The 14,159-nt window shown below is 45.2% G+C and overlaps 1 protein-coding gene across 1 annotated transcript in view; it reads left to right on the forward strand.

Annotated features, from left to right (window-relative positions):
- Positions 1-208: 208 nt before the first annotated feature.
- Positions 209-14,159, forward strand: part of LOC119385236 (adipokinetic hormone/corazonin-related peptide receptor variant I) — a 61,837-nt gene continuing 47,886 nt past the window's right edge. Inside the window, exon 1 of the mRNA XM_037652732.1 lies at positions 209-802. Coding sequence (XP_037508660.1) covers positions 248-802 — 555 coding nt within the window. The 5' untranslated portion in view covers positions 209-247. The remainder of the gene's footprint in view (positions 803-14,159) is intronic.

Consider the following 14,159-nt stretch of genomic DNA (forward strand, 5'->3'; position numbering starts at 1 on the left):
CGGAAGTTTTCTCCAGCGCTACGTAAACCCGGCGGCAAATATGCCGGTGGACCAGTCTTTGATGTATAAGTGCGGAAGCACTGTTGAGAACTCAAATTCGCTCCGTTCTGCTCTTCGATACGCCTACCAAGAGAACAAACTTTTCTGCTGCGTTATCGAGTGATCCTTGCGTCGGAACGGGATCAGTTGCCGCTTCAAGTATATTATTACCTTGCTCACGAAGGTTCGCTGGCGTTGCATCTTAGCCATGTGGCCCAGTAGTACCGGAAGAAACCACACAGTGGACAGCCTTACGTCGGACAACGAGGACTTTGCCAGCGCTCACAACAGCGGCAACACGTCTGCTACTGCCACCATGGATGATGCTCAAGTTCTCGAAGAGCTCTCGTTCAGCACACTGTCTCTGGTTCAAGTGATCGTCTACTGCATCCTGTTCATCGTTGCTGCGGGCGGAAACGTGCCCGTGTTTGTCACGCTGCTTCGCAACCGTCACCGCAAGTCGCGCATCAAACTCATGATTATGCACCTGGCCATCGCCGACATGATCGTGACGTTCGTGATGATCCCAGTTGAGGTGATATGGCGCATCACGGGCCAGTGGGTGGCCGGTGACCTCATGTGCAAGCTGATGCAGATGATGCGTGCCTTCGGACCGTACCTTTCTTCGGCCGTCCTGGTGTGCATCAGCGTGGACCGATACTTCGCCGTGCTGCACCCACTCAAGGTGCACGACGCGCACCGACGCGGAAAGATAATGCTCGGCGTCGCCTGGTACGCCAGTCTGGTGTGCAGCGTGCCACAGGTAGGTGGAAATTTCGATGCGCCCAACAAAAAAAAAAAAAGAAAGAAAAGAAAAGAAATTATTGCCAGTTCCACTCTAAGTGAAAACTGTACAAGCTGCGGAACATTGATTTGCCTGCGCTTCCATTGGTTTATCTTGTGTTTATCTGCTCTTGTCCGCTCTTTTCTGTTCATTTCCTGTGATTATCTGATATTTTCTATCCTCTTCTGTATTTTTCTTGTGATTATCTGATTTGTTTTGCGATTATCTATTTTCTGTTTTATGGTCTCCTTTCTACTGTTTTTCTACTGTTAGCTGCTACGGGTGCGGTGCGTCTAACTCCCGACGCTGGCGTTTTGCGGTCGCTTCGCTCGCTAGGACCGACGAATTAGCCTTTCGGCTACGCTGGCCTTCACGGACGAGCAAACGCTGGCGTTCCAAACGTACAGCCTGCTCGGCTTATGTGTATAAAACGTGGAACCTGCGTGACGCCAACGCGAGACACGAGACGACAATAAGGTGGTCCCTTAAACTGCTCCGCAATTAGAAACGTGCAAATTATTAAATAACTGCAATTGCATATAGATGGCTTGCACTGACGTCACTGAGACAGCCACGTTGGAGCACCAACATGGTGGCACTCGAACTTTGTGATGTCACGTTAGCGTTATCGGTACATCGCATGCTGGTTCCTTCGTTATTCTTGCACAGAGGCCCAATAACGTTCCAGTGACGTCGTTATAACACTGGCGCAGGTTAATCGCCGCGTGATTATATGACCTTGACGTCATCTAAGCCGCCATGTTGGAGTCATGTTGTGCGTCCATTACGTCACGTGTCCATTCGACTCGTGTGTAAAGCGAGTTTGCGAACTTTTTGCGGGCCGTCTTTAACATCGCGTCTTTGTCGCCCAGAGTGTTTTTCACTCATACTCCAAGAGTGAGCAGCAGAAGTGAACATTAGTGGCTTGGGCTGATTTTTAACGGCATTGGGGCTGATTTTTTACCCTTTGAAAATGAAACTGTTCACGCAATGTGTTTTTTATTGCGATAGCAATTATATGGACACTCTCGGGCAGATTTTAGCCGTCGCCGTCGCCATCATGTCCCGGATATGTATATGCACGTACGTATACTTAAAAGCCAGAAATAAAATTAATTTAGAAGAAAAAAATTCCGAAGTGCGCGAACGGGAATTCGAACTTGCGACGCCTCCCTCCGCAGCGCGCTGCCTTACACAACTACGCCATGCTTCATTTTTTCTTTTATGGTATTTATTATAATGCGTATTTGAAATTTACACATATGTCATGACGTAGTGATGCATTCACTCAGAGACTCGTTCTCCAGGATACTAACGGCAGAATACAAACGCACGCGGCGTTGGGTGAAACGAACGGGACGCCACACGTGGCGATATTAAAATTATGCGAGACGCGGGCCATCGTTGCACAATCTGAGTTTGCGTCGTAGCGCTGGCGACCCACGCTAGTTTTCTGTTTTTGGGTTGTAGCGCTGCGCCACTCGTGGCCAGACGGCCGGGGAAAGAGTGTCCCGTGGCTCGTGGTGGCGCGAGCTAGTGGGAACGCTTTCGCGCTTGTAGGCTTATGCCACAGGGAGGAAGAAACGAGACAGCTGAACCAGAATCACATATCTTACACTGTGACCAGAACCCCGAGGCTAAAATTACAGCGCAAACGCGCAAGACACCCACGAAGAAAAGAAACGCACTACACAAGCGCTGACTAGCAACTGCTTTATTCTTCCATACGCCAATGCCTATATAAGCCCAAGGCAACCTTACCGCACATACGCACACAAGAATAGCTCTAAACCGAAACGTCAAGTAAGGATGATAGTGTATTAGATACGCGAAGACATGAAATCCTATTCCGGTGGGTGCAGAGACAAAGAAGTAAATATGAAGTAAGAAGGAGAAAGAAGTGCGTTTGCGCTGTAATTTTAGCCTCAGGAATATGTACCGACTAGACCCAAATGGAGCTTTATTTTAGTGACCATAACCGACGCAAGCAGGAAACGCGAGCCGTGGCTTCATGTTCCACTGCCAAGCACCACCTTTATTTTCTTCTCTTGAGCTCTCTCTCTCTCCCGCTTTTGTTCGCCGCCGCCCAAAGGAGGGCGCTAAAGGGTCTTGGGACAACGCGAGCGCAAGCGCCCGAGAGTGGCTTGCGTCCTGTGCATGCGCGCTGGCGGCTCGCAAATTTCTTGGGTCCCCAATTCTAAATCTCTCTGGTGTTTCGCCGGAGCTGGGATGTGCGCCTCCGACTTCTACTTTGGCATACATGGCGTTGTCGACCGTGCTCGTGCGCTTATCTGTTGAGGGGGAGTTTTGTACGTCTTGTGCTTTCACCACAGATTTTGTGTTGAAGCTAAAGACCGCATGAAGGTGACTTTGCTACCTCCAGCGGCCGCGTTTGCGAAAGGAGTGAACTGCTAGCTAGAAGAGCCAAAGTAGGGGCTAGTTGAAGTATCAACTGTGACAGTTCGCGCTCGTCCTGTGTATACCTGTGCGTTCTTTTTGTGCGTATTTCTTTGTGTTTGAGCAGCGCGCTGCAAGTGTCGAGTTGTGACATTTGTTAGTTCGCACTCGCCTTGTGTGTGTGTGTGTTTTTTTTCTTGCGTCCTTTGTGCTTGAGCAGCGCGCAGCAAGTTTCTAGCTGCTTGCCGTTCTTCCGATGAGATTCCAATTTCTTACTATCGCATTCATTGATTCGCCCTTGTGGCGACACTGGGACTTTTTTTCTTTTCAAGTTGGTTGTGGAACCACGTAAAATAAGATTTTGCAAACCGCATCTCTTTTTCTTGCCTACATCGGTAGTGAAGAGGTTTAGGAATCATGAATTCTGTCACGCACGAGACATAAAAAGCAGCGTTGTCAAGAATAGAGAGGGGGAGGTTGGAAGGAAAGGGATATTTTTAAAGGCGCTGGAGATGCTCTCCTTGTCCGGGTAAAAGCGGGGGGGGGGGGGGGACGGACGGACGGGGTTGGGTGTTAAAGAAGGGAGAGTAAACTTCTAGTATGCTTTTACAAACGGCATAAATGATCCGTCGAATGACTCCCCTCATACAGAGATTCTATTATTCTCGTAGCCGCGTTTAGAACAAGCATATATAAACAAGGCGTGGTTCGATTACGTCGCCGCTGCTGGCGAGAGAACGCAGGCGGCAAGCACTCGATTAGGAAAGGCTGGACACTGTCGTGGTTCGTTTAACCTACTTTACTCGTAGCACCATGTCCAAAGGCGGCTGTCCTATGCAAGCGATGAAAATTCTGACTTATATACAGTGTGCACACAACAGAAGTAAAAAGCACAAGTATGGACGCCACGAGCATCAAACGAATTTGGTTTATGTTAATGTCCCTTATTAGCAGTCACTTTCAAGACGCTACGACGCTACATTTCACAATCTTACACCATACTCGCTTGAACAGCGCCAACAGAAAGTGCACATTACTCAAGTCTCAATTGGAGCAACCGCCCTTGATTTTCGTGCACATTCTTTCCTTCTGCGCACGCGCATACATGCGTTTGCTCGTGAACATTGATGTATTGATCAAGATATAAAAACAAGCCACCTAAGAAAAAACATTAGAATATATCTTAGGTACAACAGTAAATAATCGCAGATTGAACACGAACCTGGTGAAGCGATTAATTAATTAATTAATAATTAATTAAAAGTAATGTTCACAATGTGAAATAAACGTACATGATTAATTACTTTACACTGCCCCCCCCCCCCCTAGCTGGGTTTTCATAGCAGCTCTGCGGACGCAGGCTGCCAGCCGTTTCCAATGGCTGGCAACCGAAACATGTGCCGCTGAATTTTCACAAAAAATAATATACCATAACAAGTCTTCCTGCGTCTCCGTTACACGTGGTCACGTGTTGTCTGTACGCGCGCCTTGAGAAGCATTAAGACGCACTGAAAAGCTCGATGAAAACACACGGTGTGTTTTCATCGAGCGGCCGTGGTACTGCGCTGCCGTGGCTCTGAGTGCACTACGGATTTCGCTAGAGCCACTAGTGAATAGACTTTGCAGTTTTTTAAGTGCCAATACCACGATGAGATTATAAGACACGCCGTAGTAGGGAACTTCGTGTTAAATTTTAACCATCTGGGTTTTTTTTTACGTGCACCTATATCTAAGTACAATGGGGCTTTGGCATTTTGTCCCCATCAAAATGCAGTCGCCATGGCTGAAATATGATCCCGCGTACTAGACCCAAACCTAAATTCGATTCATCCGACATCACATGCAATATCTCTGATGGGCGAGAGAACGAATACAGAGAGAGAAAAAGAAAAATATAGAAAGAAAGAGACAGAAAGGAAGGGAATAAATGCACAAAAAGATAGAATGACAGAGAGAGAAAGATATAGAACGAAACAGGCACAAAAAGAGATTAAAAAAACGAGGCAGCTTCGCACTAGTGCCAAGCCTGAAGGAAGTGCGGAGTTGGGCGGCCTTCTTTTTATTGAAATGATGAAATAGGAGAGGTTGGTGCCATTATAGTGACACCGGCTATTCCTTCTCGCTTAGAAGACAAAATATGTAGTAACAAAATTAATAAGGGCACAAAATGCAATACAGTAGAACACATAGGAAAATACGCACAGCCGAACATCACATGGCAGTTCATATACGTCTAAGTGGTTCATATGTACAAAATACGCACTGCCGAACATCACATGGCGGTTCATATACGTCTAATAGGTTCATATGTACACAAGTGTTGTATGACAAGTTCAAATGGGAAAATTCAGTTCACCTGTGTACGTTCAAACTCAAATATTCTGTATTGCTTGACATACGCAGGAAAACACACTGACACTTCTTTGTTTCTCTTTAGTTTTCTCTTTCTATGTTCCTCTCCTCTTTTTGTTGCGATAGCAATTGCATGGACAGTCTCGGCTGATTTTTGCCGTTCCCGTCGTCGTCGCCGCCGTCATGCACCGTATATGTTTCTCTCTCTCTCTCTCTCTCTCTCTCTCTCTCTCTCTATATATATATATATATATATATATATATATATATATATATATATATATATATATATATATATATATATATATATATATATGTAAAAGCCACACAGAAAAATAATTCAGAAAAAGTTTCCGATGCGCGGAATTTAACGGGCGACCTCTTGCTATGCAGCGCGCGGCGTTAGATGGTTAGGCCACCAACAGCACCGTCTTTCAGCCTGCTAACGGCGAGCACCATTTACTTCAGCATACTTTCTTGGTCACCACATAGATCGCGCGCTTTAAAGATCGTCGCTCCACTCCGGCGAACGCCGTTGCTCTTCGGCCTACAGAGCGTGGTCGCCTTCGTGCGCTCATCTCGAGGAAAGAAGGGGGCGGCCGGAGGGGGGGGGGTGGAGTGGGGGGTTGTATGTCTTGTGCTTTCCCCGCGATGTCCGCGCTGAAGTCAAAAAGCGTACGAAGGTCACTTCGTTCGCTGCAGCGGCCGCGATTGCGAAAGGAGCGCGCTGTTCAAACAGAAATAAGTAACAACTGTGACAGTTTGCGCTCGTCCTGTGTGTACCTGTTCGTTTGTTTCGTGCGTCCTGCTTTATGTTTGAGCAGTGCGCTTCAAGTGTCAAGCTTTGACGCACGATAGTTCGCGCTCGTCCTGTGTGCGTTCTTTTCGTGCGTCCTTCGGGCTCGAGCGACGCGCTGCCAATTTTAAGCTGCTTTCTTTTCTTCGCGTTACATTCGAATTTATTGCTATCGCATTCATTGCTTCGCCGTTGCGGCGAAACTGTGACTTTTTTTTCTCTCTCTCAGTTCTTTCTGTCTTTTTTCTCTCCTTATTTTGATTGATTTCTCTCTCTCTATCTTTTTCTTTCTCTTTCTTGATCTTTCTATTTCTCTTCCTATTTCTTCGCTTTCTTTCTCTCTCTCCCTCTCTCTCTATTTCTTTCTCTATCTTTCATTGATTCTCTCTCTTCCACTCTTGCTTTCTCCTTCTACACTTCTGTCTCTCTATTTCGCTCTTGCTCATTCTATGTTATGCTTTACTCTCTTCCCTCCCCCTTTCCCTCCTCCTCACATTCACTTCCCTTTTCCATCCCCTTGCTATGCTATACTATACTATACAAAGCTATGCTATGCTATGCTATAGGATGCCTGGATAGCTGAGTGGTTACGATGCTCGCCTTCGAATCGTGGGAACGCGGGTTCGAATCCCGCCTCGCCAAGAAGCTATTTCATGAAGAATGTTTCTTTTTTCTTTATATCTTTCTTTTTCTCCTCCCTCTTTGTCTCTTTCTTTCTCTCTGTCTGTACTCGTTCTCTCGCCCAACACGTTATTGTAACCCGCGGCGGAGAAATCGCCCCACTTGTTAAGCAAGCAAAGATGAAGATGACGACGAAGAAGAGGACGATGAGAGGGCGTGCCTGTTCATGATGATCATCATTTCTGTTTCCGACAGACAAATTGCGGCCAGCCTAAACAGCTCCGCTCTTAAAAAGAGCGAGAAAGCCAGAAAGAGGAAGAGAGAGAAAATCAAAGAAAAAAGAGAGAAATAGCGACATAGAGAAAGAGATAGAAAGAAAGAAAAAGCGAGAAATTGAGAGAGAGAAAGAAAAAAGAGAAAGGGAAAAAAGATAGAAAGAAATGATAGAGAAAGACAGAAATAAAAATAAACAAAGACAAAAAAGAGGCAGATAAAAACAGAGAGGAAGAGAAAAGAAAGAGAAAAATTACGAGAAACAAGGCAGGCCCGCCCAGCTCCGCACTTCCTTCAGGCTTGGTGCCACCAACGCGAAGCTGCCTTAATTTTTCTATTTACACAGTTTAGATAGCCGAATAGATTTCGATAGCAAATATTCTATGCCTGCTCTTACGGCAATATTTACAAATTAGAGAACCCTTTCTTACAGTATTTTCTTACCTCCGAAATTATCTGCAAATTCATCCAACTCATCATGTAGATTTGGCTCCTAGCAGATGGTGAAATTCAACGTTTTATTGGGATGAATATTCAGTTTTATTCATATTTGTTGTCCTGTTATATAATCAGGAATTTCTGCATTCGATATGTGTTCAAATAGTAATATGAAAGCAAGCACAGCCAGTTCTTTCATTAGAAGGTACAGCGGTTGAACTCTCGCTTTTACAAGGACAATTTATTCGAGGGTTATTTTACAAAGGACGTCTTATAGGTCATACTGCTTTAGTAAGCGAGAGTTCAAACGAATTTTGCAAAAGTCGCAGTGATTTTTGTATTGCAAGTCGGTCCTGCGGAATCCCGCAAGTTGGCGGAAGAGTTAAGAAAGGGAAATAGACAACCACCCGTTTGTAAAGCGACCGCCTCGGAAAGGCGTTTGTCCCGGTACCAGGACGATCCCCGTACCAGGACGAATTTTTTCGGCAACTGAGAAGCTTTCTTTCTGAGAAATATGCATGATTTTCCTTGTGGTTTCGTGCTACGAACGCGCGGCTGTAAATTTCTCTGTCTTGATTTTTGTATCTATCTAGTGACGTGGTAACAATTTATAAATGGAAACTTAGAAAAGTCGACATACTCGTCAAGAAACTTACCGAAAGCAGTAGAAGGCAAAGACTGAACTATAATAATATCAGACGCTGTAAGCTTTTCTAACGAAAATGCTCATCAGTAAATTTTTCTAAAAAAGTAATGGGAACCAATCACTGGTGGCCACTGGTGTCTCGCTGCGGATATAAAACACGCGTTTGTGCACGAAAGCACATACACATGCTCAGCAAAGAAGAGGTACCGACAAACACACAGATGACAAGAACAATGAAATGTGAGTACAAAAAGCAAAGAGGAAAAAAAAGTAAGCATGAGCGCATTACTCATCGAGTGTTTTTCTTTCTTTCTTTCTTTCTTTCTTTCTTTCTTTCTTTCTTTCTTTCTTTCTTTCTTTCTTTCTTTCTTTCTTTCTTTCTTTCTTTCTTTCTTTTAAAGAAGCAGAGCCGAGTAAGTGAACTACTGACAGCTTGAGATCATGAGCAATCGATTTCTTGAGTAATAGGGCTCATTTGCTTGTCACTGTGTATGCTAAAAAAGAGCGAAAAACAGAAAGACTCTCCGTGAACGTAGTGGTCTAGTAATATCGAAAACTGTTTAAGTAGGGATCAGCCTCTTTCCTCTTTCGTCCTTTTTATGTGGCCATCGGAGTTACCCAAGCTTGATTCCGCTCAGGAAGGCGAAGCCTGTGCGAGCTTTCGTCGTTTGGATTTCGCAATCGGAACTGCCTGTGACGTGACGAAAAGCAAAAGTGATTGGCGTAAAAGTGATCGGCAAGGTTAGGGACAAAGAGCGATCCCAATTGCACAGGGTCATATACCAAAGAAAGAAAGAGAGAGAGAGAGAGAGAGAGAGAGAGAGAAGAGATCAGGCGATGGTTAAGAACACGCAGCTCTTGTGCAGGGCCGGCATTTCCGTTCTCGATCCGCAGTTAGCCAAATCGCCTGGAGGTCGGGTGCCGTTTCTTTCATGACAATTCAATTTCACAAAAATTGGATGAAAGCGTCAGGAAACTTTCTCGTGCAAGAATTCAAGTAGTAGTTTTGCGCATGAGCATGTCGCCCATGAGATGCCGCCTTATAGTGGGGACCATTTGTAGCTTGGCAATCCTTCGCGTACTTTCTCGAGTACCCATCGTTTCTAGGCAAGTGGCGAATAAGTCCGCACTAGAAGCTGTGGCTTTACCCATTTCACTGGGTCATCAAGTGATTGACAAGAGATCCGGGTGATTGAAAACGTACTGGACAACAGCTCATACGACCCTAGAAAAGTTACGGGGAAGCGAGCAGACACATAAAGAGAATAAAGAGCATGTGCTCGAACGTAGAAGCAAGCTTTTGACTAAAAGGACAGAGCGGAGATTTGAGGGGAAGCTATCACGTCAATTTCAGGTGCGTAAAAACAACGAGCACTTCTGCCCACGAAGTTGGTTGGTATTGCACCTTAGAAACGTTAAGCGCACACAGCGGGGACAAAGTGAAAAGAAAATACAAGACGCACTAAACATCAACACTTACAACAAAACATCAACGCTGGGTCTCATTTTTTCTTCGCTTTGTCCCCGTCTGTTTGTGCTGTAACATTTCTAACATTTCTGTCTGTTAGACTGCTGTAATGTTGTATGACCCACAAACGCTGTTAATGGTGATGAGCTGTTGATATTGTGTGCGTTTTCACGAATTCATGGCTTCTTTCCAACTTTATTGAGTTGTTTTGTGTGTCACTGTAGAATGTCGACCACGCGAAGTTTCTACGCATTAATGGCGATTTGATTGCTTCATAGATGCGTGCAGCTCATTTTTTTTCTTTGTTGCGTTGAATCGAACATCTTGATTTACACTAAGCGCTGGACTTACGAAAGCGACTCAACCGCCTCTGGAAATAGAAGACGCGTGCGTGTGTGCCACACAGTGTCAACGAGAAACGGTCTCATTCTGCGGCTGTTAGAGTTTTACAACCTCGGCGAAGTTTTGTTCCTTCAATGGTATAGATGGCAGCGATTTTTCTTTCTTTGCTAAGACAGCCGCATTTTCTCAAAATACGCTTGCGTGGTACGCTGGCTTCACTTTCGGGAAAGAAACACATAAGACAAAACGTTCCTCTAGCCCTTGATTGTATTAAATGGTATTACAGGTACGCCCATGTACACTATTTTTCTCAATACCCCGAGTTAAATTGAAAACAACCTTTGTAGCTCGACACAGAGATCAGGTTGCTCAACACTGGAGGCTCTATTACTCTACGGGAACGTGCAACACCTGGGACAGAGACAGTACAGTGTACAGCTGCGCGATCGCTCCCTGGCAATAGCTCGGCGTTATAACTCACGGGTAACCATACTGCACAGAAAAAGCTGAAGTGTGTCTATGCTAAGTTATAAAACAACACTGACTATTACACCTTATTACAAAACGGAGTATAATCAGCGTTATTGTTGTTTTCTGCACCACTGCGAGGATCGTTAAGCCACAAATGCGACACTTATTTCGTGGTGGGGACAGGCAAGATGAAAAAAGAAAGCGAAGATTTAATTCACTTCATTTCCCCCAGATTTAGTCAACTATAGGGTTCTTTAACGTGCGTCTAAATCAAGGCACACAGGTGTTCTAGCATTTCGGTCGCGTTGAAATGCGGTCGCTATGGCAGGCAATCCTCGAGCCATGCATCCTCGAGCCAAGCAGCGCAACAGCTGAACCAGCAGACAGATACCAAAACACACGGAGTAAGTAAAGCTTTGGAAACTGAAAAAAAAACAAAAAAACTGCAGCATGCTATGCTTGTGATGAAGTATACCCCCAATGCGAGCTACTAGTTGAATTGCTGCAAGAAAAATAAAAAAAAGAACGTTCATTCACGAGTTATTCTCAATGTAAATTTATGCGCATTGCGGAACCCTTTAAGAGGTACAAAATTACGCTGCAAGATCATTTTCAGTTTTCATGAATTGCTAATGGCGAATGTTGAAGACAGAAACATTTGCCAGACAAGGAAATGCAGGAAGGTCCGTTGTTACCAGAATGCTCTATTGCGTTTCCTATGTATGCCAAGCATTCAACACCCGAACTCCAAATAACCGAAGCACCGCAGAATTCATTTTCCTCGGCCGCAAGTTTCAGAGCTTCTGCTTGGAGCGATGATGCAGTTGGTTGGACGACGGCCGCCTTCGTATTTCGGCCAGCGTCAACTATTCGTTCTTTTTTGTTTTGTGTTTTGGGGTGATGGAGACACGAATGAGGAGCACGGACGGAATTCGTTTACGCGGAGTTGAGCAATGCGCATGTCATAAACTTCGAATGCCGCTCTCACAATTTATTTCTTTCTTTCTTTCCTCACTCGAAACATTTCATAATATTCTTTCGTTTCTCGCGGGTTCGCTGCTTACTGCAATTACTTCTGTCTGGAATACGCGAGGGGGTTGTAAACCAACAAGGCACGTTTTGCGTCGCCCCTCCTTCCACGTTTTTTTTTCTTTCTGTACAGAGGCGCGAAATCTTCGACATTGACCGATGAGGAAGCAGTGGGAATTTTGCAATAGCGGGTTGCCTTCCAAATTACCATCAACAGTTTCCTCTGACGCCAGTACTGTGCGTATCTGACGCGATTGCATGATGCGGCGAATTCAGAAGCGCTGAAATTTCGCAGCCATTTTTTTGTTTCTATGTGGGCCGTACAAAGAATAGGATGCATGTTCACGGCAAGCATTTTCTTGAGGGGGCAGTTCCTATATAACACCCGCTTATTCAACAGGGCTTATGAAAATGAATAGCCCTGCAGGTGCTACAGACGCAACAACTGTATATGATTCGTTGCATCAGACTTCAGTTCCTTCAGTCGCAGGAGCGGATTTCGTATGTAACATTTTAGAAGTATCATAATCCCTTAGCGCATAGATTCTTTTCTTTGGCTGTGCATTGCCGTTTCGTCATTCATATGGCAATCACAGTGCTACTGAGAACAGCTTTTAGATTTAGAATATCTATTTGAATGAATGAGCAACGTCATATAATCGGATCATAGATAGATAGATAGATAGATAGATAGATAGATAGATAGATAGATAGATAGATAGATAGATAGATAGATAGATAGATAGATAGATAGATAGATAGATAGATAGATAGATAGATAGATAGATAGATAGATAGATAGATAGATAGATAGATAGATAGATAGATAGATAGATAGATAGATAGATAGATAGATAGATAGATAGATAGATAGATAGATAGATAGATAGATAGATAGATAGATAGATAGATAGATAGATAGATAGATAGATAGATAGATAGATAGATAGATAGATAGATTGGTTCTCAATTTAGTGGACCAGTGGCTATTAGTGGGATTTGCCCAACTTCTGTGGCACACACATTTTTGCCCGCCGGCGACTTCCGCATTTTTAGGGGACCAGTAGCGAGTAGTGGCGCTTGCCCAATTATTTCGGTGGCACATACCTCCTAGGGATTTACTGGGAACACCGCGGATGCTGAGGCTAGCTATAGACAGCGTGGCTGCAGAATTGCGAGCGTTATATACACACTAACGGCGAGCGTTATATACACACTCTTTACTGCTGGTAGGACTCAGAGACGGCAGGCGCTTATAAGCGTTTCTTCATTACCAGCGAGATGGCGCGAGGAGCGCAACGGGCGTAGGGAGACATCATGTGCGCGCCTCCGTGCTCCGACGGAGGCACGGAGGCCGCGGAGGCGCGCACATGAAGGCTCCCTAAACGGGCGCATTTAAAAGTCGTCGGCCAACTCGCTCGCTTCTTATAATATTTGCGCAGGGAGAACCTTGCCCTTCCGCTGTCTGCTCGCGTGGTATACTCGCGGACAACTTTTCTTGGCAATTAAGGGAAAGTTACGGGGTGGAGCGTCTGAACATGTACTGCTACGCGAAGTAGTCTGGTTTGGCGCGCGTCTCGTAACGCCGTGGAAAGTGATGGCTAGCGTTGCATTTCGACGCAAACGCTGCTTAACTTGTAAGGTACGGGTAAAAGGCGCGACATTTTCACGCACCCAAAAACGCAAAGTGACAACGTATGAAGTAAAGGAAATACAAATATCTCGCTTGTGTGCACTGCGTTCCGTCTGAAAAAGCTACATGTAGGAGCATTTTATATGAAGGAGCATTTTATATATCTCATGCAGAAAATACGGACGCAATTGTGGGACTACATTCATTAGCGGTAGAATACGTGCATTGTGGCTCTGTAGCCTTCGCTTCATTGCCAAGAAAAGTTGTCCGCGAGTATAGTTGCTGCCGGTGGGCGGATGTTTATGCAGCGTAGCAGCGCGTCCATCACGGGCCGGGCCGCTTTTCTTGCTATCGCATTCATTGCTTCGCCCTTGCGGCGAAACTGTGACTGTTTTTATCCCTTTCCCCAGTGCAGGGCAGCAAAGCGGACGTGCGTCTGGTTAACTTCCCTGTGTTTCCTTGCTTCTCTCTCTCTCTCTCTCTCTCGATTACAAAAGAACATATTTTTTTATCTCTCTCTATCTCTGTCTCTCTCAGCCATTGAGAGCAATCTGCCAACAATGCCGTCGAGGTGGGTTAGAGGCGCGAAGCTTGGGGTCGGAGATACTCTCGTACTTGCGCAAAGACGATGCGCAGTAGGCGAATGTGGGAAAGACCTTTTACACGCTGGGTGTATGAAAGCGAGAAGCCGAAGGGGAACAGATGCATGGTTTCCTTAAATAGAAGGGGGTGTGGCCATTGCTGCTCTAGAAACAGTGGCCGTTATAAGCAAGATAAATGAGCCGAACGGGTTTATCTGAAGAATGCAGTTTTTTCTTGCAGCGTGTGGAGTGGAAAGATATCAGTAAAAGCGCTTGTGACTATGGACTG

This window comes from Rhipicephalus sanguineus, chromosome 3 (genome assembly GCF_013339695.2).
Source record: "Rhipicephalus sanguineus isolate Rsan-2018 chromosome 3, BIME_Rsan_1.4, whole genome shotgun sequence".
Taxonomy (NCBI): domain Eukaryota; kingdom Metazoa; phylum Arthropoda; class Arachnida; order Ixodida; family Ixodidae; genus Rhipicephalus; species Rhipicephalus sanguineus.